The 23,556-nt window shown below is 41.2% G+C and overlaps 1 protein-coding gene across 7 annotated transcripts in view; it reads right to left on the bottom strand.

Annotated features, from left to right (window-relative positions):
- LOC141057367 (PMS1 protein homolog 1-like) overlaps positions 1–23,556 on the bottom strand; it is a 330,907-nt gene that overhangs the window by 198,099 nt on the left and 109,252 nt on the right. Inside the window, exon 6 of one of the 7 annotated variants that reach the window (XM_073553959.1) lies at positions 17,358–17,608. The exons of the other annotated variants lie outside the window; for them this stretch is intronic. Within the exon in view, the coding sequence (XP_073410060.1) occupies positions 17,588–17,608 (21 nt within the window). The 3' untranslated portion in view covers positions 17,358–17,587. Of the gene's footprint in view, positions 1–17,357; positions 17,609–23,556 lie in introns of those variants that run through there. 7 annotated transcript variants of the gene reach the window in all.

Genomic DNA, 23,556 nt, shown 5'->3' with positions numbered 1-23,556 from the left:
AGGGACCCTGCTCCATGCTCTGCCTCACCGCCGGCAGCATCACACCCCGGGACTGCAGCATTGCCCCACTTCCGCTGCTGTCGACATCCTCAGGATGGGACCATGCCTCCTATCACCCCGCTCTACCACCACTGGCCCTCAGGTAAGATACCTTAAATTTTGACAATAAGATGTACCCCCATCTTATAATAAAAGGTTTCTGCTATTTTCCACCCCAAAATTTGGGGTGCGTCTTATGGTTCGATGCATCTTATAGTCTAAAATATACAGGTACATCTATTACCTGCTCTGCACCTATAAACTCATCTCTCTGTGGGTTATCCAGTCTTCTGTTGCAATTCTGGTTCTGCTACTTCCGATCTGGCAACAGAATTCGAACAAAATGAGTGACAGCAGTCTGCGCACGCATGCACAGACCAGACTTCACTCTCCTCCTCTGCTGGGATGCTGATGATACTTCGGAGTACTGTGCCTTCAGCAAACAAGTGCTGAGATGTGCTGCTTGTTATTAAAAAGCATATCACAGGGATTGTCAGCTGATGGAAAGGCACTTTCCACTCTTCCTTGCTATAGCACTCCAAATCTGTCAGATTGCAAGGTTATCCCCTGTGTACAGCTCTCTTTAGGTCCAACTAGATATTTTCTACAGGATTTAGGTCTGTGCTCTGGCTGTGATCTTCGTTTGGTGAAGCCATTCTTTTGTTGATTTGGAGATATGCTTAGGGTTACTATGATGATGAAAGATATACTTACTTTGTAGCAGAGGCCTAAAGGTTTTGATGCAAAGTGACTAATATCTGAAACTGTTCAGAATTTCCTCCACCTTGCCTTCAACAGCAGTAAATGGCACAACAAAAAAAACTAATAAGCTGTTGACTTGTACAATGGTAATGACTTATAAACCAGGAAGACGGTAAGAAGATCATTGCAAAAGATGAACCAGGGGGATTATGTTGAGGCGTTTCTGACGGTTCTTGAGAGGATGGCAAAGCGGGAGAAATAGTCTCCCGAGCAGTGGGCGGAGGTTCTGGTGCCATATTTAACAGGTGAACCACAGAAGACCTATCATGACCTTGCCTTGCAAGATGCTAAGGAGTATGCTAAGTTGAAGACTGACATCTTGGCAGGCTTAGGACTAATTCTGACTGTCAGGGTGCAGCGGGTGCACCACTGGGCCTATTGCAGTGACAAACCTCCCCGGTCTCAAATGTTTAACCTCCTACACTTAGTCCAAAATTGGTAACAACTTAAATTTTCCTCCCCAGCACAGATGGTGGAGAGGGTTGTCATGGATAAGTTCATACATTCCCTCCCGAGGCCGGTGCAATACGGGGTTGCCCAGGGAGATCTCCGGAATGCCGATGAACTGATGGGTCTGATCGAAAGGTACCACACGGTCGAGAGCTCATTGATGAAGCAAGGGGACTCAGCATCTCCATACTGGGGTTCCCAAAAGGGGTTGGACACCCAAATAGGGCAACTAGAGCCACATATGGGGGACGTCCAAGAGTCCAGGAGGCATCTGAGTTATTGTCCAAGGCCCCATCCCATAGTGTAATTTGTTGGAGGGGTCATAACCCAGGAAACACAGCAGCCTGTTGCCCCATGAATACCTAAACAATGGACTGCGGCGTAGGACGGCGTTACTCACATTTTGCATATCTTGCCAGCAGTGCTGTCCCTCAACCAGGCGAGGGACCACAGGCATGCCCCGTAACGGTGAAAGGAGTGCAAATGACTGGCCTGCTGCCCTAGTGAGGGCCATAATACCTCATTGGCTGGTTCCTGGGAAGATGGTGGGTGTCAGCTGTATCCATGGGGATGCTAAGAACTACCCTGTGGCCCGAGTGGTCATAGACACAAACTGTGGTACCATGTCATGTGTGGTGGGCGTAGTCAAGGACCTATTGCACCCTATTGTAATAGGGCGGGACTTTGCATTATTTTGGGACTTGTGGGGGAAAGCGAGTATGCCTGGTTGCCCGGAAAAAAGCTATGTCCCTCCCAAAAGAAACCTCGTCCCAGGCCGCAGCTGACGGGTTTGCTTTTTGTGTCCTTGTGCGCATTGAGGAAGAAGACAAATCCCCAGAGGCCAACATCCCTGAGCTGGAGCTGTCAGGGGGAAACTTTGGAACCGCCCATCTCAGGTATTTAACTCTAAAAGGGGCATTTGACAATGTGAGGGTGCTTAATGATGTTGCACAAGAGTCAGGGGCTGATGCGTAAATGGAGAGTTACTATACCGGGCCACACAGCTGAGAGAGGAGGTAATTGAGCAGTTATTGGTGCCAGGACCAGACAGAAACAGGGTGTTAGACATGGCCCATACACATGGGTTAAGTAGTAACCTGGGCGTGGAATAAACCCAGGAACTGATCTTCCAGAGGTTCTATTAGTCCGGTTGTCACGAGAAATCTTAAACTATTGGAGGTCATGTCCCACTAGCCAGCTGACCTCCCCAGTGGCCTACTTTTGTAGGCCCCTTAATGCCACTGCCTATTACTGAGGTGCCCTTCGATCGCATAGTCATAGATCTAGTGGGACCAACGTTCAAGTCCGCCACAGGGCATCAGTATGTCTTGGTGGTATTAGACAATGCTACACGATACCCAGAGGCCATTCCACTACGTAACTCCTCTGCCAAAGGTATCACCTGAGAGTTGGTTCATATCTTTTCTAGAATGGGGTTGCCTTAAGAGATCCTCACGGACCAAGGGTCCCTGTTTATGTCAAAGGTGTTGAAGAAGTTATGCAAAACCCTGCAAGTCACACAACTCCAGACCTCAGTCTACCATCCACAGACGATGGCTTGGTAGAAAGGTTCAATAAAACCTTGAAGGACATGTTAAAGAAGGTCGTAGAGAAGGACGGCCAGGACTGGGTCAATCTACTACCATACCTTCTATTCTTCATCAGAGAAGTCCCACAAACCTTGACAAGGGACATGGGAGGCAGAGTCTACACCGTACCGGAGTGTAATCGAGCATGTGGCTCAGATGCAAGAGAGGATTGCCAAGGTGATGCCTATCGCGAGAGAACGCCTCCTCAAACCACAAGAGGCGCAGTCGAGGGTGTACAATAGGTTGGCGAGGGTGAGACACCCTGGGGATTGTGTACTGGTGCCGATACCTACGGTATAGAGCAAATTCCTTGCCAAGTGGCAGAGCCTCTACTAAATAGTTGAAAAGGTTGGGGATGACAACTATAAAGTCCACCAGCCAGGGAGAAGGAAGCCTTGCCATGTATACCACATCAACCTAATTAAGTCATGGCAACATAGGGAGCCCGTGGAAGCACCATGTTTGGTGACCAAGCCTGATGGTGATGTGGGAGAAGTCAAGGTGGCAGAGACGCTGTCACATGCCGAAAAGCAACAGTGCCAAAAGTTGCTACAGCAAAACAGAGACCTGTTCTCAGAACTGACAGGTTGTACAAAGGTCATAGAGCATGAGGTTCTGACGGCGCCTCATGTCCGAGTCAACTTGAAGCAATATCGGATTCCTGTAGTCCGTCGGGAGGTGATCTTGAAAGAGGTAAAGCAGATGCTGAGCCTTGGAGTCATCGAATAGTCCAAGAGTGGCTGGTACAATCCAATAGTCTCAGTACCGAAACCATATGGAGAATGGCGGTTTTGGAATGGCAATAGGAAGCATAATGAGGTCTCTAAATTCAATACATGCCCAATGCCCTGTGTTGATGAGTTAAATGAGAGACTAGGGCAGGCTCGGTACATCATTACCCTTGACCTCACAAAAGGGTATTGACAAATCCCCATGTCCCAAGACGCCAAGGAGAAGACTGCCTTTTCAACGCCAGATGAATGCTTCATATACACTAGGATGCCGTTTGGATTACAAGGTGCTTCAGTCAGGATTGGGGAAGCCATTTGAGCAAGGTCCAGGCGATACTTGATGCCCTACGGAAGGCGAGTTTTTCCATAAACTTGAAGAAATGTGCCTTGGGTATGGAGGAAGCTAAATACTAGGACAATTCTGTATGCAGGGGTGAAATAAAACCCAAGACAAAGTTGGGGCGATCCAGAGTTGGCCACAACCCATCTCAAAAAAGCAGATTAGAGCGTTCCTGGGCATTATGGACTATTACCACTGGTTTATCCTGAACTTCACAATAGTAGCAGCCTCTCTGAAGGACCTCCTAAAAGTGACAAAGTTGGCTATGGCTAAGTGGTCTCCAGAAGTTGAGATGGCCTTCCAGGAACTGAAGCTAGCCCTATGTAAACAGATGATGCTGGTGGCACCAAGGAGTTTGTGGTCCAGACGTACGTGTCGGATATCGGGCTGTGCTCTGTCTAATCTAAAAAAGTGAATGGGGAAGAGCACCCCATAATGTATCTGAGTTGGAAGTTGTTCTCCTGCGAGAAGAATTACTTCATAGTGGAGAAGGAATATTTGGCCATCAAGTGGGAGTTAGAAACTCTAAGATACTACTTCTTAGGCAGGAAGTTCAGACTAGTGTCAGACCATGCCCCACTGTTGTGGATGCTTGAAAAGAAGGGGAACAATGCCAGAGTAAACAGGTGGTTCCTAACACTTCAGGATTTTAACTTCCATGTAGAGCATAGGCCAGGTAAACTGCATGGCAATGCTGACGCTCTGTTGAAAGTCTATTGTTTGATGACAGAAGGTGCCAAGCCGGCCAGATTTGGGTAGAGGGGGGTATGTAAGATGGCCGCCGGATGGGTCTTTGAGGGGAGATACACATGTGGTTACAATTATTGGTAACCCTCGTTTAATGACAGAAAAACCCACAATAGTCACATTAATAACTGAGATTCTAATTAGTGGACACACCTTGATTTAACATGTACCTTTTGTCACATTATTTTCAAGGGTATCATCATTTCTGTCCAGGCCTATTTCATGAGTTTTATGAGTTTTATTTTTTTTTAAATTCTATGGAAGCATGGATGAAAAGCAGTGTCTGACTTTCATTTGTTCATTTTCATAGATTTTTGATTTATTACTTTTGTCAGATTCAAGATAATTCTGTGACCATTGTGTGTTTTTGTCAATAAACGAGGGGTACCAAAAATTTTGACCATGTGTGTATGTGTTATCGTGATTATTAGCTGCGGTGATGTGAGCTCAGAAGCATGGTCCAGCACATATAGTGCTGAGAGAGTTCTATGGCCAAAGCGATACGCTCTGCCATAATTATAAACTCTTCAGATAAAAATATAAGAGATATAGTTCAGGAAAAAAACATTAATTACTTATAGACGGTGTTCAAATATGAAAGATAATTTGGTCCGAAACCGTTTAAAGTTACCCCAAAAGAAGTGGTTAAAAAATTCCACAATAAAGGGAAATCCAAATGTGGCTCGTCATGTCTGTCATTTTCAATTAAAAACGAATTACATTTCTATAGGTGGAATATTACTTTATGTCAATCAATTTAATTCCTGTAGAACTCAGGTTGTTGTTTATGTCATCTTCTGCCCATGTAATAGGTTCTATATAGGAAAAACTATTAGACCCCTTTTCATAAGGTTCAGGGAACATTTTAAATCAGTCTCCTTAGGGAGAGGGTCAATGCGCTTAATAGAGCATATATGCGATGTACATAATTCAGACCCAAAGGTACTTAGCTTTTCTGGGATAGAAGGGGTGTCTCTACCAAACCAAGGTGGTCATCTAAAAAAGACAATTCTACCTAGGGAGTCCAGATGAATAACATGCACGAATGCACAAGGTCTATGTGGCTTTAATGATAAGATCGATATGTCAGTCTTTTTTGCAATTTTCTGATTGTTGATTTTAAATAAAATATCTTTTTTTAATTGTTGTTACAGTGGGGTGGTTAAGAAGGCGTTGTCTCCATAAAAGGGACCGCCTATCCACTTCCTGCCATACTTGAACCCGTTGAAGCATCTCATCGACGTACAACGGCCATTGTCCACCTCTGTACCCGCTCACATGCATTCATGTATTGATTGTCCTGCATAAAGAAAAGCTGTTTTGCTGAATCATGAAGTGCCACCTTTTCATTTCTCTCTGGCTTGGATTTTTCACAACGCTGTTCGTTTTAGGTGCTGCACCTGTGATCATGAAAGCTCACATACTGCTGGTCTGCTGATTAACCCCCAGAAGGTATGCTACATGTCGTTAGGTGCTGCTTTATCTCAATTACTACAAACATTTTGTCACTGTACACAACTGTGGTATAACGCACTTTAAATTCTTTGGGAAAGGAAAAGTTCCTTACCCTCCTAGAGGGGCAGCTGGCAAAAGCATCTAATGTTGCAGGAGGCTTTTTGGATACTAAAATTAGATACCAAGCATCCAAAGGGCATGAATTATGAAAGTAACCTTTTTATATATTTGAAATTGCATATTTCCCATTAGGTAAATGTATGTTGTATGCACGTTTTCTTAATGCTAACGTGTACTGTACATCATTCATGGGTACACTGTGATTGATCCTGTTCAGTTTAAAATGAGACTATTGTAATTATACCAACATACTATGATTAAGGGCTTGTAAGACGCCAGAAACGCTTGAAGAATAAATTGCTATTATTCACCCACTGGAAGTGCTCCTCTCTTCACCTTGAGTATCTACTTAGTCCATGGTTCCTCCTACTTCTCTACTTCCCTAAACCCCAGGTTTATTCACCCTTTGCGCCTGTCTCCTACAGCTTCTCACATTAACCCCGTCTTCCCCCTGCCCATTATCACTTCTTACGACTCTTCTATTTTTTTTCCCTGTCCCCTCCAGAGGATAGTTCTGCACTGTCACATGGTAGGAAAAGAGATGTGTATGTATTTTTTTGTGTGTGTCTTTATAAGTGGGTGAGTAAGTGAAGGGAATTTTACTGGTAGTTCTCATATATTACAATTGTGAATAATTTATTCTATATTGATTCATGTATGTATTGATATGTGATAATATTATACAGTGTTATGACAGTTTTGTTAGCATATAAACTTGTTATACTTTATAATAACAAAATGTCATGAATCATTGCATGCATGTGCAATACAACAAAGAGAATCATAGAATCATAGAATCGTAGAGTTGGAAGGGACCTCCTGGCCATCTGGTCCAACCCCCTGCTCAAAGCAGGATTCGCTAAATCATCCCAGTTAGATGTCTGTCCAGCCTCTGTTTGAAGACTTCCATTGAAGGAGAACTCACCACTTCTCGTGGCAGCCTGTTCCACTCATTGATCACTCTAACTGTCAAAAAGTTTTTTCTAATATCTAATCTGTGTCTCCTCCCATTCAGCTTCATCCCATTGCTTCTAGTCTTTCCTTGTGCAAATGAGAATAAAGTTGATCCTTCTACAATGTGACAGCCCTTTAGATATTTGTAGACAGCTATTAAGTCTCCTCTCAGTCTTCTCTTTTGCAAATTAAACATTCCCAAATCCTGCAACCTTTCCTCATAAGACAGGGTTTGCAGACCGGTCACCATTCTGGTCGCTCTTTTCTGAACTTGCTCCAGTTTGTTGATGTCTTTTTTAAAATGTGGTGCCCAAAATTGGACACAATATTCCAGATGAGGTCTGACCAAAGAGGAGTAGAGGGAAATAATTACTTCACGTGATCTAGACTGTATGCTTCTGTTAATACATCCTAGAATTGCATTTGCCTTTTTTGCTGCTGCATCACACTGTTGACTCATATTCAGTCTGTGATCTATTAGTATACCCAAGTCTTTTTCACATGTGCTGTCACTTAGCCCTATTCCTCCCATTCTATATATGCTTTTTTCATTTTTATTGCCCAGATGTAGTACTTTGCATTTCTCCCTGTTAAAAACCATTCTGTTAGTTGCTGCCCACTTCTCCAGTTTATTTAAATCTTTTTGAATCCTCTCTCTCTCTCCTCTAGTATTAGTTATCCCTCCTAGCTTTGTGTCATCAGCAAATATAATCAGTTTACCCTCAATTCCTTCATCTAAATCGTTGATAAAGATGTTGAACAATACAGGGCCCAGGACAGAGCCCTGTGGTACCCCACTTGAGACATTCTTCCAACTGGATGTGCAGCCATTTACGACCACTCTTTGGGTCCGATCACTAAGCCAGTTATGAATCCACCTAACAGTTGCCTTGTCCATTCCATACTTAGTCATTTTTTCAATAAGGATTGTATGAGAGACTTTGTCAAATGCTTTGCTGAAGTCAAGATATACTATATCTACAGCATTTCCTTGATCCACCCAATCAGTAATACCATCATAGAAGGAAATTAAATTAGTCTGACATGACTTATTAGTTACAAACCCATGCTGACTCTGTTTAATCACTTCATTCTTATCCAGGTATTGACATACATGTTGTTTAATAATTTGTTCAAAGATCTTTCCTGGTATAGAAGTCAGACTCACCGGCCTATAGTTGCCTGGGTCCACCTTCTTCCCCTTTTTGAAGATAGGAACAACATTTGCTCTTCTCCAGTCTTCTGGCACTTCTCCTGTTCTCCAAGAATTTTCAAAGATTATGGAGAGGGGTTCAAAAATTTCTTCTGCTATCTCCTTCAGTACTCTGGGGTGTAATTCATCTGGACCTGGAGACTTGAATACATTTAGGTTAGCTAAGTGTTTCCTCACTATCTTTCTGTTTATAGATATCCTGGATTCTTCTATTCCCTTAATAGGACAGTGAATAACAGTTGATGTTACATTTCCTTTCTGAGAGAAAACAGATGCAAAATAGGAATTTAAAAGTTCAGCCTTCTCAACATCCTGTCTTACCATTTCATCATTTTCATCCTGTAAAAATCCTATAGCATCTTTGACTTTTCTTTTACTTTTGACATATCCCCAAAATCCTTTATTATTGCTTTTGACATAGAGTAAAGTAACTAATATGTTAGGACAAAGAAAAAGAGGAAAAGTAGACAATTCTCATGGACTTTAATAAAATGAGAATTGACTACAAATTATTAATAATAATTATGAATATATTGATATTCTAACCCCGTTATCAGTGATCCTGTAGCCGTCACCTTTCTTGTGTAAAGAAATTATCTCAAGTCTTGTGACATTTCTCTTCTATGTGGTGCCATTGCCAAGCACATGAAATTGGAAGGATTTTTCTTTGTTAAAGTGGGTTTCCACAAACAAAGTTAATTGTAATCAACATTTTAATCAATAGATGTTTGATTTATCATTTCCACAATTGGATGTGTTTAAAAAAAAATTGTGTGCTGAGATAATCTTATAAATGTGCCCCTGCTGTGTACTGTGTAATGGCTGTGTCTTACCGTGCTGCAGAGATTGAAGCACGTCGCTTGTCAATTTCTTGTCACGAGCAGACGAGAAATTGTCTGCTCACGTGCTGTCCAGGAGCATTCGTTTGTTTTAACATGGATTAAATAAATGTTGATTTTTTTTTTTTTTAACAAGGAGCTGGAGGATCAAATCTCTTTTTTTCATTATTTTCTAACATACTTGAATTAAAAATTTCCTAACTACACTATGTAACTGCTACGTTATTTTTTTCCCTACTTCATTTTCTTCCTTATTTCACGCTTTGTTTGAGTATGTCAGTGCATGCTGGTAAACCCAAACAAAGTGTAAACAGGGGGCAGTGGCTGTGTTCACTGGCACAGCCCCTGCCAGCTCCCTGAAACAAAGAGTCATTGATGACACTCAATTCAGGGGCGGGGGCTAGTCCCTGCTGTATCTGTGCGCGCTGTGCACTATGTGATAATAACAATTTTAATCCAATAAATACATTTACTTATGTAAAAAAAAAAGTACAGATATTTGGTATCGCCAAGTCTGGAATGACCTGCCCTATAAAACTGTCTCGCTAATTAACCCCTTTAGTAAACACCATAAAAAAACTAGCTGCAATACAGCTCAATCAGCAGAAAAATAAAAGTTATAGCTCTCAGAATAAAGCGATGCAAAAATAATTATTTTTTCTATAAAATAATTATTGTGTAAAAGCAACAAAACATTAAAAAAACATACTGTATATATGGGGTATTGCTGTAATCGTACTGACCCAAAAAATAAAGCTGCCTTATCAATTTTACTATACGCGGAACACTGTAAAAAAAAAAAATCCTCAATGGCTTAAAAACCCAATATAAATCTGGTATCGCTGTAATCGCATCGACCAGAAAAATAAAGTCGCCATATCACTTATACCGCACAAGGAACGGCGTAAAAAATAAATAAAACCAAATCTTCACCGCAATAAGGCTCGGCACACATTTATCTTGTGCCCTGTGCTGTGCGCTTACTCAGGACTTTCCGTTAGATCTCTGAAATACGTGATTCAGACAGAACTCCCAGCGAAGATCCCCTATAATGAGGCAGGTGGAGGCACTGTGGATCCGTCTGGCCTGTGATCCGGCGGTGTCAGTCCAAAGTTACTCTGCTGCCTCAATATAGTGAATGGATCCATCGGGGGTTTCGTCTGTCAAGTCACTCAGAGATGTAAACCCCAATGTAAGTGCTCAGCGTAGAGTGCAGGATAAATGTGATCCTAAATGTTATGTAAAATGTTTCTAACAAAAGCGTCAACTTAATCCACAAAAAAGCAAGTCCCCACTCAGGTCCATCATCTGTTAACGGAAATAAAGTGGGCTTCCATGTTACTGGCAGCACAAAGGCTCTGGAAAAGTGAAATGGCTCCTCGCCACTAAAAAGAAATTCAGCAAATTCTGCGCTCTCAAATTTAAATGCCTTTTCTCTTCTGTGCTCCAGTATGTCTAAACCACATTTAACACCCACATTTGGCATTTCTGTAGCGATGAGAGCCCACCTAATTTATGGGTTCATGTCTCCAAAAGCATGAGCTGGCCATCGACTCGGTCGCCCCTGTCATGCATAAGCGTGCAACAAATCAATAGACAACCCTGGCACAATAACATCACTAAAAAGCTTCGGCAAGCATCCAGAATTGCAGAACGGTGCTGGAAGAAAACGCATTCACAAGACGACTTCACTGCACTCAAAAAAGCAACACTTGCATTCAAATCTGCCCTCACCTCTGCTAAACAGGCCTATTTTACATCCCTTGCATCTTCCTTATCCCACAACCCCAAACAGTTCTTCAATACTTTTAACTCCCTCCTCCGCCCACCACTGCCCCCTCGGACTTCCCTAATCTCTGCCGAGGACTTTGCCACACACTTCTAAAACAAGATAGACCAAACACGTCAAGTCTTTATTGATCAACCACCAGAACCCCTTTGTATACCAGATCAATGTCCAAACCCCATAACCTCCTTATCCAAAATCAAAGGGAGCTTGCTTATCTTCTCTCCAAAACAAACCTCAACACTTGTGCACTTCTGGTACCTTCCCTTCAGCTTTCAAACATGTCACAATCACGCCTATCCTTAAAAAGCCAACCCTCGACCCAACCGCTAAGTCCAGCTATTGCCCAATATCGCTGCTCCCATTCGCTTCCCAACTCCTGGAACAGCAAGTCCACGCTGAACTTTCCTCCCATCTCTCATCTAACTTGCTCTTTGACAATCTACAATCTGGTTTTCGTCCCCATAATTCCACTGAGACAGCCCTGACCAAAATTACTCACGACTTATCTACAGCCAAAGCTAAAGGACAATACTCTATATTCCTCCTTCTAGACCTGTCCTCTGCTTTCGACACAGTTGACCACTGCCTCCTACTACAGATCCTCTCCTCCTTTGGCATCAAAGGCCTCACCCTATCCTGGATCTCCTCATACCTCTACAACCGCACAATCAGCATCTCCCACACTACCTCCTCATCCCACCCTCTCTCTGTTGGAGTCCCCCAAGGCTCTGTTCTAGGACCCATACTCTTCTCAACCTATACACTTGGCCTGGGGCAACTCAAAGTCCCACGGATTCCAGTACCACCTTTATGCCGATGATACTCAGATCTACCTCTCTGGCCCAGATGCCACCTCTCTGCTCCCCAGAATCCCAGAGTGTCTATCAGCTATATCCTCCTTCTCGTCCCACTTCTTCAAACTCAATGTGGACAAATCTGAACAGATCATCTTTCCTCCATCTAACAGATCTTCCTTAACTGACCTATCTATAACAATTGACAACATCATGCTTTCCCCCGTACTGGAGGTCCGCTGCCCTGGAGTAACCCTTGACTCTGCCCTGTCCTTCAAACTGCACATCCAAGCTCTATCCACCTCCTGTCACCTCTAGTTCAAAAATATTTCCAGAATCTGTCCTATCCTCAACCCTCAATCTACTAAAATGCTTGTTCATGCCCTCATCATCTCCAGCCTCGACTACTGCAACATCCTTTTCTGTGGCCTCCCTGCTAACACCCTCGCACATCTCCAGTTCATCCTTAACTCTGCTGCCCGAATAATTCATCTCTCTACTCGCTACTCCTCCGCTCCTCCCCACTGCAGATCCCTTCACTGGCTCCCATTTCCTCAGTGTATCCAATTCAAATTACTAATACTGACCTACAAGGCCATCTATAACCTGTCTCCTTCATATATCTCTGAACTAATCTCCAGATATCTTCCCTCACATAATTCTCTGGTCCTCCCAAGACCTCATTCAATCCTCCACACTTATTCGCTCCTCGCCCAACCGCCTCCAAGACTTCTCCTGAATAGCCCCCATCCTTTGGAATTCTTTGCCCCAACACGTCCGACTATCAACCACAATCGGATCCTTCAGATGGAACCTGAAAACCCTTCTCTTCAGGAAAGCTTACAGCCTGCAATGATCCCCACTGCCTCCTCACCACTACTGGAGCTACCGCCTCACCATCACTGGAGCTGCTGCAACCCCCCAACCTGTCGTCTTCCCCACTATCCTGTAGAATGTAAGCCGGCAAAGGCAGGGTCCTCTCTCCCCTCTATATTAGTCTGTGATTGTTAGTTTGTTTACCGTAAGTGATATCTGTAATTTGTATGTAACCCCCTTCTCATGTACAGCACCATGGAACCAATGGTGCTTTATAAATAAATAATAATAATAATAATAATAAAGTACTGGTCACTACAGCACACTGGTCACTACAATGTTTTCAATTTTCACTCAGCAACATCCATTGCTGCCTGTTTCTGGAAAACATCCATGAAGTCAAAATCATCACTATATCTGTAGATAAATTCCCAAAGGGGTATATTTTCCAAAACAGGATCACTTGAGTGGCTCTGTACATGGAGTCCGCAAACTATTCTAGGAAAATCTGTGCTCCAGGCGGCAAATAGCACTTCGCTTCTTGCTGTGTGGATAAGCAGTACAGCCACATATGGCGTATTGTCACGTTCAGTAGAAATTGTAGGACAAATTGTTGTGCCATTTTTACCTACTTATGTGAAAATGTAAAATTTGGGGCTAAAACAAAATTTTGGTGGTAAAAATAATTATTTTTTCTTCACTGGTATAAAATTCTGTGATACATCTATGGTGTCAAGACGATCACTGCACCCTTAGATGAATTAATTGAGAGGCGTAGCTTGTAAAATTGGGTCACTTATGGGGTGTTGTGCTGTTCTGGCACCTCAGGCCAATGTAACTTGACACCCTCAAACCATATGATGCTCCTTCCCTTCTGAGCTTTGCAATGTGCCTCAAAAGTAGTTTTTGACCACATATGGGGTATCGGTAAAATTGCATAACAAATTTCAGGGTTCGTTTTCTCCTGTTACTCTTGTGAAATTACAAAATTTGGGGCTAAAAACATTTTTGGTGGGAAAAATGTGATTTTTTTTATTTTCACGGCATTATACCCATAAAAATATTTTAGTATGGTTACAAACAACTAAATATTTCCTATAAAGGATTCAATATTCAATTCACAATTTTGTTGCCTGCAACCATACTAAAAGATTTTTTTATGGATATGATGTCTGTATGGACATACAATTGCTATTGGAAGGTAATGAATTTATACATGTCTGCAGGGCTACAAAATTGGTATGGGTTATCATCATTTGATGTAAATATTCAACACAGGTGAGTTAATCAGAATTGTGATGTCAACCAAACACCAAAATTGTGAAGTCAATAGGGATGGTATAAATGATGGCATGTATTATTCAGTCTGTATGAGCATGATGAAGGAGCTGTACCAGCATGACGCCGTAGCTCAATAAATATTAACGTTTTAAACATTAGAATTGTTTCCTTGGATCCTTAGCAGCTATTCAGGAAGCCCAATTTTTGTTTCCCTTATCTGAATTCCATTCTGGATCTCTCATGGAGTTTCAGAGGGCACAACTGCAGCTGTGGAGGATTAATCTGCAATTCACAGTGTTGTGCCTGTTGCTGCACAACCTATCCAGGTGAGCAGAAGACACTTACCTCTACTCAATAATTTGTTGAGTTGCTCAAGGAGTGCTTTCCATCTGTATTTTCTGATGAAGAGACCTGAGTAGTCTCAAAAGCTTCTTATTTATTAACATCTTTACAGCTAACCATTAACCCCTTAACAACCGAAGGTATTTTCGTTTTTGCGTTTTAGCTTTTTGCTCCGCTTATTCCCAGAGCCATAACTTTTTTATTTTTTGGTCAAAATGGCCATGTGAGGGCTTGTTTTTTGCGGGACAAGTTATACATTTGAATGACATGATTGGTTTTTACATATATTGTACTGGAAACCCGGAAAAAAAATTCCAAGTGAGGTGAATTTGAAAAAAAAAGTGTAATTCTTCACTAAATGCTAAAACTGACCTGCCATTATAATTCTACAGGTCAATATGAGTTCATAGACAACAAACATGTCTAGGTTCTTTTGTATTTAAGTGAGGAAAAAAAAACTGGTAAAAAGAAAAAAAAAGGCACCATTTTCAGAGAGCCTTAGCGTGCCCATTTTTCGTGATTTGGGGCTGGGTGAGGGGCATTGGGCGATGATCATAGCAATTTGACTATGACAAACAAGACGTCTACTGGAGACCTCTGGTTGTCACACCAACCAATTGGTGACCCGCGATCACGTGACTGGGTTACCGATGGGTGGGATTTCCAACGCGCATGCCAGAAGCATGAGTTAAATGCCGCTGTCAGAGATTGACAGCCGCATTTTTTCGGGCTAACAGCCACAGGTGGATTGCGATTCCACCCACGGCTGTCTGAGGCACACGTCAACTGTTCAAACAGCTGGCATGTACCAGGAAAGATGTGGACAGCGCAAGAGTCCACATCAAAGGGAGGTATTCCAACGTGGGCGTACCATTATGCCCAACCTAGGAAAGGGGTTAAAACGTATGAACCACTGAGGACTCTCAAAATTGTAATATCTTTCTAGTGCATGTTGAGAATTTTTAACCGTTTAGGAGAGAATTTGTGAAGTCAGACACTAATGTTGGACGAGATGGCCTGACTGCAATCTCCATTCTAGTTAATTCCAAAAGTGTATGATGGGGTTGAAGTCAGGTCGCTTGTCTAGTTCTTTCCAATCCCACTCAACTATGCCTTCACAGACATTGCTTTGGGCACAAGGATACAGTCGTGCTGGAACCAAAATGGACCTTTCCCAAATAGTTCCCTGAAATTACTGTAGAATAATATCTCAGCAGCAGGACCTATATAGGCTTCTTTGTGAGAGAAGTAAAAGGAGGAGCACTACCAGCATTTCAACAAGGCTCAACATCCTGTAGAGGAAATTGTTCACAGCCAAGCACTGTACAGCGTGAATGGTATTCACTAGAGAAAACAAGCAAGGATGGGTCGGTTCTCCATAGGATAATGCCACCTCCGCTGCTGCTTACACACTGCTTGCTAGTGTAAAATATGATGCTTTAGTGCCATATGCATGTCACTCCAGCAGCTGCACTCCCGCTAATTAAATATTATATAAGTATATATATATCTACAGTATATACACACAAATACATTGCATATATATTTTAAGTGCTAAGGATTCAAACTGGCGAGAAAGCATGTATATCAAGCAATCAACACCTAAACTGCATTGAACAAATCTCACTCTGTCAATAAAATTAAATATGAGTGTTACTTCCTATCCCAGTGAAAGGCAGGTGTCTTCTGTACATGCAAGGGTGACCTATGACCTTGCCATGAACTGCACATTTAACAGACTATACCATGAAATCCGATGAAAATCTCCGTGGCAAATCCACATGGTAAGTTACTGCTATTCAGCATGTCTTCTCTAATTCTTGCCAAGAATGTGGAAACAACAACATGGATATTGTAAAATAAAGATTAAATCTTCACAGAGTAGAATGCAAAACAGCAAAACATAATAGAATAGACACAAGGTCCAGAATTAAATGTATGTACTGTATATTTAATAAAATTAAATGTAAAATTAACACCATCTCCAAGAAACATTGTGAACCTCACCGATCAGTAAAACATTCTCTCTCTCTCTATTCCATATGTTGAAAGATATATCCAATAAACTTTATACCAGGCTATTTGCGCTCCCGTAGATGTAGGATCCAAGGCTTCTTATTGTCCAAAACAGGTATTTATTACTTCTGAAGAAAAGCACTAAAATTAGTTCCTAACACACCCACTATATAGCTGCTATACAAGTTTGAAGTCTACAAAAAGACATAATTATTCTAAAAACAAATGCATTACATAAATATATAAAAAGCATAATAAAATTAGATTATAACAAATAATATGTAAAATATGTTAATGAATATCATAAAATTACAATATAATTATATAGCGAATTTAAATGGTTACATGTGACAAAAATACTTTTAAAACACAGATTATAAAAACAGTGGTAATAGAAATTATGGAAAACACTTTTTTTTTGTTTTTTCTTTTTATATTCCCTCAATGACTTCATTTAATCCATCCAGATGTAAAGTAATCATTTTAAAAATCCAATAGGATTCTTTGCGAGGTCATTGAGGGAATATAAAAAAAATATATATAACTTTTCTTTTTCCATAGTTTCAATTAGCACTGTTTTTTATAATCTAAGTGTTTTAAAAGTATTTTAGTCACATATAACCATTTACATTCGCTATACAATTATATTGTAATTTTATGATATTCATTAACATATTTTACATATTTGTTATAATCTAATTTTATTATGCTTTTTATATATTTATGTAATGCATTTGTTTTTAAAATCATTATGTTTTTTGTAGACTTCAAACTTGTATAGCAGCTATATAGTGGGTGTAATAGGATTTAATTTTAGTGGTCCACACCCTATTTAGCATAATACTACTTCCTATAAAGCTACCCACAATTTTGGAACATTTATCACAATATACCTGAGGAAGACATTTCATACTGTCGAAACACGTTACAATAAGAAGCCTTGGATCTTACACCTACGGGAGCGCAAATAGCCTGGTATAGTTTATTGGATATATATTCCTATGGTTACTTAATGTCAGCAGAGAGAAAGTGAAGAAGCCAGGTAGAGAATTGGTTAATAAAGTCAGTGGTCGGGCCCAGAGGTTGGTATATGACAGCCACTTCTAGGTTGGAGGAGGAGTAGATGCGGACAGTGTGGACTTCAAAAGAGGGGAGGATAAGGGAGGGTAGAGGTGGGATTGGGTTAAAGGTACAGTTGGAAGAAAGGAGAAGGCCCATTCCTCCACCGTGTCTGTTGCCAGGTCAAGGAGTGTGGGTGAAGTGCAGGCCGCCGTAACATAGCACAGCAGAGGAGGCGGTGTCGGAGTGTGTCAGCCTGTTTCGGTGAGGACCTAGAAGGAAAGATTACGAGAGGTAAAGAGGTTGTGAATCACATGGAGTTTATTGCAGATGGAGCCAGCATTCCAGAGTGATCCCGAGAGAGGGAGCAAGGTGGTGGGCGTCAAGGGCCCGGATTTGAAGTGGGCAAGATTTTGGGTGCTTATATTGGGTTGGGAGCGATAGAAAGAGGTAATAATGTGAGGTATGAGATGTGGGGATCCAGGATTGAGGAGAAGCAGAAACAGGGAGAGCAGGTGGGAGAAGGAGAGTGGGCGGCTTGTTTTGTGTTTTATTAGGAGAGATCTGAGGTTGAGAAGCAGGTCAGTGGAGGTCAGGTGCGGAGACAAGAGGGAAGGAGAGATTATTACTTGGCTAGAAGGTGCTTGGGTTTGCGGATAGCGAATTAGAGTGAGGAGTAATGGAGCCAAAACTGTTAGAGCGTATGTCAGCATGATGAGAGTAAGTGTGGAGGAAAGAGAAACAAAATGTAGTACATTTAATAATAGTGGTTAATCGTACTTTCTGTTCACTTCTGAGTCATTTCTGGAATATTTCTGCTGCATCCTTATAAAGCCATCCTTATGGAGACAGACCACAGTCACACAGACCTGCGGCTCTGCATTTATAACAAGCTAAGTGCACATGAAATAGGCCAGGTGTGATCAGGAGGGAGGGGCAGCAGGGAGACTAATCACAGACACAGGAGGGGATTAAGTAGAAGTCGGAAGGGAAAATGCAAACAGGAAATAGTCAGATCCAAATGGATAGATAAAGCCAACTGTGTGTTAGCATCAAGGAATTAAGGTGAGAAAACATGCAGGGGAGAAAAAAAAAAGCAGTAATGGTGGACAGATACAGGGTGAGTGGGGTCAGGAAAGATGGGTGATGGTATTGAAGCCAGGAGACATAACAGTAATGGCAGACAGAAAGATCAACAGTGAAGACATCGGAATGTCCTTCGGACTACAGAAGTGCGGCCTGTTGGTAATAAAGAGACGCAAGGTAGTCAAGACTTGTGGAATTACCAGCAGGGCACATAGCAGATGTACAGACATGCTACAGTGCCTTGTGAAAGTATTCGGCCCCCTGGAACTTTTTAACCTTTTCCCACATATCATGCTTCAATAATAAAGATACCAAATGTAAATTTTTGGTGAAGAATCAACCACAAGTGGGACACAATTGTGAAGTTGAAAGAAATTTATTGGTTATTTTAAAATTTTGTGGAAAGTCAAAAACTGAAAAGTGGGGTGTGCAATATTATTCGGCCCCTTTAACTTAATACTTTGTTGCGCCACCTTTTGCTGCAATTACAGCTGCAAGTTGCTTGGGGTATGTCTCTATCAGTTTTGTACATCGAGAGACTGAAATTCTTGCCCATTCTTCCTTGGCAAACAGCTCGAGCTCAGTGAGGTTTGATGGAGATCGTTTGTGAACAGCAGTTTTCAGCTCTTTCCACAGATTCTCGATTGGATTCAGGTCTGGACTTTGACTTGGCCATTCTAACACCTGGATACGTTTATTTGTGAACCATTCCACTGTAGATTTTGCTTTATGTTTGGGATCATTGTCTTGTTGGAAGAAAAATCTCCATTCCCAGTCTCAGGTCTTTTGCAGACTCCAACGTGTTTTCTTCAAGAATGGTCTTGTATTTGGCTCCATCCATCTTCCCATCAATTTTAACCATCTTCCCTGTCCCTGCTGAAGAAAAGCAGGCCCAAACCATGAAGCTGCCACCACCATGTTTGACAGTGGGGATGGTGTGTTCAGGGTGATGAACTGTGTTGCCTTTATGCCAAACACATTGTTTGGCATTGTTGCCAATAAGTTCGATTTTGGTTTCATTTGACCAGAGCACCTTATTTCACATGTTTTATGTGTCTCCCAGGTGGCTTGTTGCAAACTTTAAACACTTTTTATCGATATCTTTGATACTGGCTTTCTTCTTGCCACTCTTCCATAAAGGCCAGATTTGTGCAATGTACGACTGATTGTTGTCCTATGGACAGACTTTCCCACCTCAGCTGTAGATCTCTGCAGTTCATCCAGAGTGATCAAGGGCCTCTTGGCGGAATCTCTGATCAGTCTTCTCCTTGTTTGAGATGAAAGTTTAGAGGTCTTGGTAGATTTGCAGTGGTATGATACTCCTTCCATTTCAATATGATTGCTTGCACAGTGCTCCTTGGGATGTTTAAAGTTTTGGAAATCATTTTGTATCCAAATCCAGCTTTAAACTTCTCCACAACAGTATCACGGACCTGCCTGTTGTGTTCCTTGGTCTTCATGATGCTCTCTGTGCTTCAAACAGAACTCTGAGAATATCACATAGCAGGTGCATTTATATAGAGACTTGGATTATATTTATCATCATTAGTCATTTAGGACAACATTGGATCATTCAGAGATCCACAATGAACTTCTGGAGTGAGTGTGCTGCACTGAAAGTAAAGGGGCCAAATAATATTGCACGCCCCACTTTTTCAGTTTTTGAATTTCTACAAAAATTTAAAATAACCAATAAATTTCTTCCAAGTTCACAATTGTGTTCCACTTGTTGCTGATTCTTCACCAAAAATTTACATTTGGCATCTTTATGTTTGTAAGCATAATATGTGGGAAAAGGTTGAAAAGTTCCAGGGGGCCAAATACTTTCGCAAGGCACTGTACAAGTACCTCGGCATCCCTCAGGGATATGGTAACCATGATAAGGAGGCAAGGAAAGCAGCAACATCCAAATACCATCTTTATAGTTTATGAGGGCAGGGACAATATAAAACATGTTGTATCTCCCCAGAGTACCCCTTTAATTATGAATTGAAAAAAACAAGAGCTCGCACTTCATTCCAGTCATTATTCAACTATGACCCTGCTGCTGGGGACTGGTAATTGAAGTAGGTTATCTGCTGGAAAACAACTATGCTATCTGGGATCAGTGTATACAAGAGGGTGAGAACTCCGGAAAAACTTGTGTGCTGTTCAGAGTTAGTACAACAGATTTTGTGGAGCCAGACTACAGTTATAAATATTGTTTTTTTGTCAAAGAAATAGGTTCTACAATTATGAGAGACATATTTTCAGTGTCGTGACAAGGTGACGAATGTAATACATTTACTTACATCACTGGGCCATCGCTGCTTCAGCTCTAAATTAATATGGGACAGATGGATAATGATATATATGCGATATTTCCAATTTATGTAAAGCTAAAATCATGATAGGAAATATGGTATTAATATCTCCCTCATGGCACCTCCAGATGGGGAAATATCCTGAAAATCGGGGATCCCATAATTTTTTGGGATCTAGACTTATCCCATTGACCAGTCCCAGTCTAAAGTCATCCAGGGTAGGTGTGTGGGTGTAACTTTTACCTAATAAATATAGATTTCATATTATAATCACTTTCAGTCCTGAAAGACAATTCTCTGTGGTTCTGTACCATTTTCTTAAAAGGAATGCTTCACTCTACTAATATCTGCAAAATTCCCTTGACACAGGCTTAGTACTTTTCTTTTGTTATCCTTTTTATTTTATGTGACTGCATATACTGTATTTTTTGCTACCTTTTGTAATATTTTTTGAATATTTTTACAAACACTGCCTACTTTTCAGATTAAATATATAAAACTTAATAGCTTTGTTCCTCTTACTCCATGAACCGCACCATGGAAGCCATACACTATCTGTAAGAGGTGTCCAATCAGCCTGCATAAACGATTGGTGGTAGCAGCTAGTTTTTCTTGAGCAGTGTGTGAATATATACACATACTAACAAGTGCATTGACTTGTATAGCCGAGTGCGATCCAATACCACTGGGACCGAAAATACTGTTGTCTGCACCTGACCTAACAGAAACCAATGAGACCTTGATAAAGTTAATAGGGTCCATCTGCTGCAGTTTGTGTCTACTAGGCAATCGAATTTCCTTTACGAGTTCTAAATTTTATGTTCCTAAAACAGAACCTAGTTCTATAATGTTTAATTGCCCCTAAAGGCTCTCGTTATCCACCTTGACATAATTATTTTTTTTAGACAATGTTTCTAATTAAAACCAGATAATGAATAATAGATTCTTCAATTTTTTTTTAATTATATGTTCGATATGTGATTGTGGGGGCAGCCATGTTCTCTGAGTTACTATTATTAAACAGCATGTATGTCAGTACCTGGATAAGAATGAAGTGATTAAACAGAGTCAGCATGGGTTTGTAACTAATAAGTCATGTCAGACTAACTTAATTTCCTTCTATGACGGAATCACTGATTGGGTGGATCAAGGAAATGCTGTAGATATAGAATATCTTGACTTCAGCAAAGCATTTGACAAAGTATCTCATACAATCCTTATTGAAAAATGACTAAGTATGGAATGGACAAGGCAACTGTTAGGTGGATTCATAGCTGTCTTAGTGATCGGACCCAAAGAGTGGTCGTAAATGGCTGCACATCCAGTTGGAGGAATGTCTCAAGTGGGGTACCACAGGGCTCTGTCCTGGGCCCTGTATTGTTCAACATCTTTATCAACTATTTAGATGAAGGAATTGAGGGTAAACTGATTATATTTGCTGATGACACAAAGCTAGGAGGGATAACTAATACTAGAGAAGATTCAAACAGATATAAATAAACTGGAGAAGTGGGCAGCAACTAACAGAATGGTTTTTAACAGGGAAAAATGCAAAGTACTACATCTGGGCAAAAAAAATGAAAAAAGCATATATAGAATGGGAGGAATAGGGCTAAGGAACAGCACATGTGAAAAAGACTTGGGTATACTAATAGATCACAGACTGAATTTGAGTCAGCAGTGTGATGCAGCAGCAAAAAAGGCAAATGCAATTGTAGGATGTATTAACAGAAGCATACAGTCTAGATCACGTGAAATCATTATTTCCTTCTACTTCTCTTTGGTCAGACCTCATCTGGAATACTGTTTCCAGTTTTGGGCACCACATTTAAAAAAAAACATCAACAAACTGGAGCAAGTTCAGAAAAGAGCGACCAGAATGGTGACCGGTCTGCAAATCCTGTCTTATGAGGAAAGGTTGCAGGATTTGGGAATGTTTAGATTGCAAAAGAGAAGACTGAGAGGAGACTTAATAGCTGTCTACAAATATCTCAAGGGCTGTCACATTGTAGGATCATCTTTATTCTCATTTGCACAAGGAAAGACTAGAAGCAATGGGATGAAACTGAATGGGAGGAGACACAGATTAGATATTAGAAAAAACTTTTTGACAGTTAGAGTAATCAATGAGTGGAACAGGCTGTCACGAGAAGTGGTGAGTTCTCCTTCAATGGAAGTCTTCAAACAGAGGCTGGACAGACATCTGACTGGGATGATTTAGCGAATCCTGCTTTGAGCAGGGGGTTGGACCAGATGGCCCAGGAGGTCCCTTCCAACTCTATGATTCTATGATTAACAGCCATATGGATTTTAAGACCATGTGGTCTGAAGACTACATTTGCAGATAAAAAAAAACAGCTGTGTTGGAATTTGTTTTTCTCATCAATGATTAGGTGCCTCCCCTTGACTGCTAAACCAGAGTGAGTAGGAATTTTAATGAATAAAATAAAATTTACACACACTCCTTTTCCATAAGCCTACAGATCATTCTGCTGGTGGACCAGACTAAATACCATCTACTGTATCTCTACACCAAGGCAGAGACCAGCGAATTCGCCAAAGCTGTGTAAACAAAGACTGATAGGGGCAAGTGAGATACAGCCAGAAAAGTAGGGTAGCTCAACAGGTAAGTAAGTTTATCTGAAGCACCATATGCTTTTGCCTTAATGTTCAGCAATCTCAGAAAACCCTTACAAGTTAAATTAAACTTCATTTGTTGAAAACCTTTACCCCATATCGTCACAGAGTGTAACCTTTTGAGCAGGGCCTTCACTCCTCTTGTTGTCTTTACTCTGTTATGTCATTATTTTCTATACAGGTCCCCTCTGTAA

This window comes from Dendrobates tinctorius, unplaced genomic scaffold (assembly GCF_039654945.1).
Source record: "Dendrobates tinctorius isolate UK_male_01 unplaced genomic scaffold, ASM3965494v1 ptg000204l, whole genome shotgun sequence".
Taxonomy (NCBI): domain Eukaryota; kingdom Metazoa; phylum Chordata; class Amphibia; order Anura; family Dendrobatidae; genus Dendrobates; species Dendrobates tinctorius.
The sequence above is the reverse complement of the archived record's forward strand: the minus strand, read 5'-3'. Positions and strand labels throughout refer to the sequence as shown.